A 3,560-nucleotide genomic window follows, 5' to 3' on the forward strand; every position below is an offset into this window, starting at 1 on the left:
TTTTTTTTTTTTTTTTTTGGCACCTCACTATGCACCTCACTATGAATCTGATGAAAGTGCCTTTCTAGATTCCTCCCTCCTCCCTATTGCAGATCCAAGGCTAGCCTGAAGGAGACCCGGAGGCACCCGCTGATTAAGGACTTAGGTGGAGTGCCAGGGCTTGCACGTACAGGTGAGTCAGTTGTGCATGGCACAAAGGCTCGCTTTTAAGGAAGCATCATTTCTTTCCTTCTTTTTTTTCTTTTTTTGAGACGAATCTCGCTCTGTCACCCAGGTTGGAGTGCAATGGCGCGATCTCAGCTCACTGCAACCTCTACCTCCCAGGTTCAAGCGATTCTCTTGCCTCAGCCTCCCGAGTAGCTGAGATTGGAAGCACGCGCCACCACATCCAGCTAATTTTTGTATTTTTAGTACAGACAGGGTTTCACCATGTTGGTCAGGCTGGTCCCAGCCTCCCAGAGTGCTGGGATTACAGGCGTGAGCCACTGGGCCCCGCCAGGAAGCATCATTTCTGTGCTAGATATCAGACACTTCATTCCAGGCAGTGCAACTTTTTCAAACAAACTCAGCATATTGCTGCACTTTTTCTGACATAAACAAGTAAAATATTTTGAAAGTGTAATACCTTTTTCTAACTGGACCAGAAACATTCTAGTTAATTTTGGCTACGATGCTGGCTTGGGAAGAAAAATAGTTCTGGCCAGGGGCAGTGGCTCAGGCCTGTAATCTCAGCACTTTGGGAGGCCGAAGTGGGAGGATAACTTGAGCCCAGGAGTTTGAGACCAGCCTGGGCAACACAGTGAGACCCAAGTCTCTATTTAAAAAGAAAATAGAGAAAAGAATAATAATCATCAGTTCAAACTGGTCCCCCTCAGAGAGTCTGTCCAACCTAGCCGCAGCAATTATCAGGCAGGTACAAGTTTAGTGTGCCATCTCCCCAAGCTCAGTTGTCCCAGAGCAATTTGTGATGAGATTAGTTGTCTTTCTGCTTAGCACTGAGAGTGGCCCAGTCCCAGAGAACTAACTTTCTGCAGTGATGGAAATGTTCTGTGTCTCTACTTCTCGGTAGGGTAGCTGCCAGCCACAGGTGGCTCTTGAACACTTGAAACGTAACTAGTACAACTGAGGAACTGAATGTTATATTTTAATTTTAAATCAATTAAGGTTCAATAAAATTAATATTGCCACATGTGGCTAGTGGCTACAGGTCTGGAAAGCACAGTCCTAGAGAATTCAGAGCTGAGAACTCCAGCAGCAGGGTCTATTTCCAGATCCTGCCATCGAAATGGAAACAGGAAGTTGCCTTGGATCAAGAGGGGAACACACTGTAGCCAGGACAAGATAGGAAGACAATGGTAACAAGGCCTGGACATACTCAGCTTGAATTCCTGCCCACCCCTTCCCTCCCCCAGACAGACAGAAGAGTGTCTGGAATGCAGATGGGCTCATGGGTGCCCTGACTCACATGAAGAGGCCACCATGCTGACAACGATGGACGTTGAGGTGCTGGAGCTCTGCACGAAGACGGTCACCAGCACCCCGATCACCAGCCCCAACAAAGGGTTGGACATAATAGAGCTGTTGCTGAAGAACTGTCCTGCCATTTTTCCTAGGGAAAAAAAACAAAAAACAATCATAACGTGATCGAGGGGGATTAGGTAGGCAATGAGTAAACAGAAGCCTCCATCCAAGGCCAGCTGGCTGTGGGTTGGAGAGTCCAGCCTCCAGTCTCCATCCCGGCAGTCACCCAGGGAATCTTGCTTCCCCATGTCTCTTCCCAGTGCTGCTGATAAGGCAGGAAACTCACTGGCTGCCCACACGTGCCTCCTGTCTCTGTCTCTCTGCCCTGGTTCCCGACCCACTGTGAGCCCCCGGTTACTCTTGTTCCTTCGCCCTGCATCCTCCCACTCTTCAAACACTCCTCGGTCAGCAAGCCCTTCCATGCTCAGGAATACAGCCTCAACTTTGTACTGGGACCAGTGGGTGCCAGTGAGCCTCCTGGATGTCTCTGGGGTGTATACCTAATTCAGATTTATCCTCCAAGAGTAGATCTCTCTATCCATCCTTAGCCCTAGCACCAGCCTGTAATTGAATGCTGGGAGAGTTATCCTCAGGAGTGTGCCTGAGACCATCAATGCATTCCCAAGTCCATGGTATAAAGAAGATGGAAGCCCAGAGGATGCAGATGAATTGTCTGAGATAACCAGACAGCAAAGCCCATAGCCGATGTTCCCATGGACCAGGGAGCCCAGAAACAATGTTCAGGAGGCCGGGCGCAGTGGCTCACGCCTGTAATCCCAGCACTTTGGGAGGCCGAGGCGGGTAGATCAACTGAGGTCGGTAGTTGGAGACCAGCCTGACCAACACGGAGAAACCCCGTCTCTACTAAAAACACAAAAATTAGCCAGACATGGTGGTGCATGTCTGTAATCCCAGCTACTCAGGAGGCTGAGGCAGAAGAATCGCTTGAACCCGGGAGGCGGAGGTTGCGGTGAGCCAAGATCGCGCCATTGCACTCCAGCCTGGACAACAAGAATGAAACTCTGTCTCAAAAAAAAAAAAAAAAAAGAAGTTTTTGCCCCTCATGTTCTCCCATGAATGCCCACCTCCCCAACTCTCCCAAGCCACACAGATGGGTTCCCAAGAGAGGCACCAAGGGTTGCAGAAATCCATGGTCCTTTGTGACACCCAGATCTGAGACTGAATCTTACTCTGCTAATTACAGGCTGTGAGTCTCAGGTCTGGTTCATGATATCTCCGTAAATGGGAGAGCTTTGAGAAAGAATGTTTGATAGAGGGCCCCCAAAAATGCCTGCACCCAGTAGACACTCAGAGTGCTGCCTGTTTGTTTCTGATGTCACCATTGAGGTACCAAGGTAACCAAGCACAGGGTGACTTCCCTTCCGGGTTCTCACACTGCATGGGCACACGCAGCCCTGAGGGCTGTGTAGGTAACTACAATGGATGCAGATTCCTCCAGCCCAGAGAAGGGGCTCTGTCCTTCCCCCAGCAAGGGCCCACCTTTGAAAGGGCGCTCTTTCTCATTCCAGAATTCTCTCTGGTGGGGAGGATATAGGAATTCCTCAGCTAAGTCTTTATGTCAAACAACTTCCTGCCTGGGGTTTGTGGACAAACTCAACTGGCTGATAGCTTGGAATAGCCTCTAGCCCCAGTTCCTGGCCTAAGCCACCTGGGCCAAGTCATAGCCCTTTGTGTAGGCCTCGGTTTTCTCTTCTGTAACAGAAAGCATAGACTTCGTAAATGATCTGAGGTGGGTTCCAGTCCTAAAACACTCGAGGAGGCTGCAGCTGGAGAGGGCTTGCTGAGTTTTATTCTCGGAACCACATTTCATGATAACGCCCCTCACCCCCAGACCTTTCGGTCTTTCATTCTTACCTCCAACCAGCTGGAAGGCGCTACTAAGAACATCCAGGGAGCACACAAAAAAGTAGAGAAATCCAAGAAGTAAAATCAATCTCCCAATCCCTTGGAAGACACAGAGAATCTTCCCTCTGGTGTCTCTCTCTGCAGCGGGGTGGGGTGGCGGGAGAGAGAGAAAG

General features: G+C 49.7%; 1 protein-coding gene across 1 annotated transcript in view; it reads right to left on the bottom strand.

Annotated features, from left to right (window-relative positions):
- SLC34A2 (solute carrier family 34 (type II sodium/phosphate cotransporter), member 2) overlaps positions 1–3,560 on the bottom strand; it is a 30,705-nt gene that overhangs the window by 11,007 nt on the left and 16,138 nt on the right. Inside the window, exon 5 of the mRNA XM_011968735.1 lies at positions 1,466–1,609. Coding sequence (XP_011824125.1) covers positions 1,466–1,609 — 144 coding nt within the window. The remainder of the gene's footprint in view (positions 1–1,465; positions 1,610–3,560) is intronic.

Source organism: Mandrillus leucophaeus, unplaced genomic scaffold, assembly GCF_000951045.1.
Source record: "Mandrillus leucophaeus isolate KB7577 unplaced genomic scaffold, Mleu.le_1.0 Scaffold858, whole genome shotgun sequence".
Taxonomy (NCBI): Eukaryota; Metazoa; Chordata; class Mammalia; order Primates; family Cercopithecidae; genus Mandrillus; species Mandrillus leucophaeus.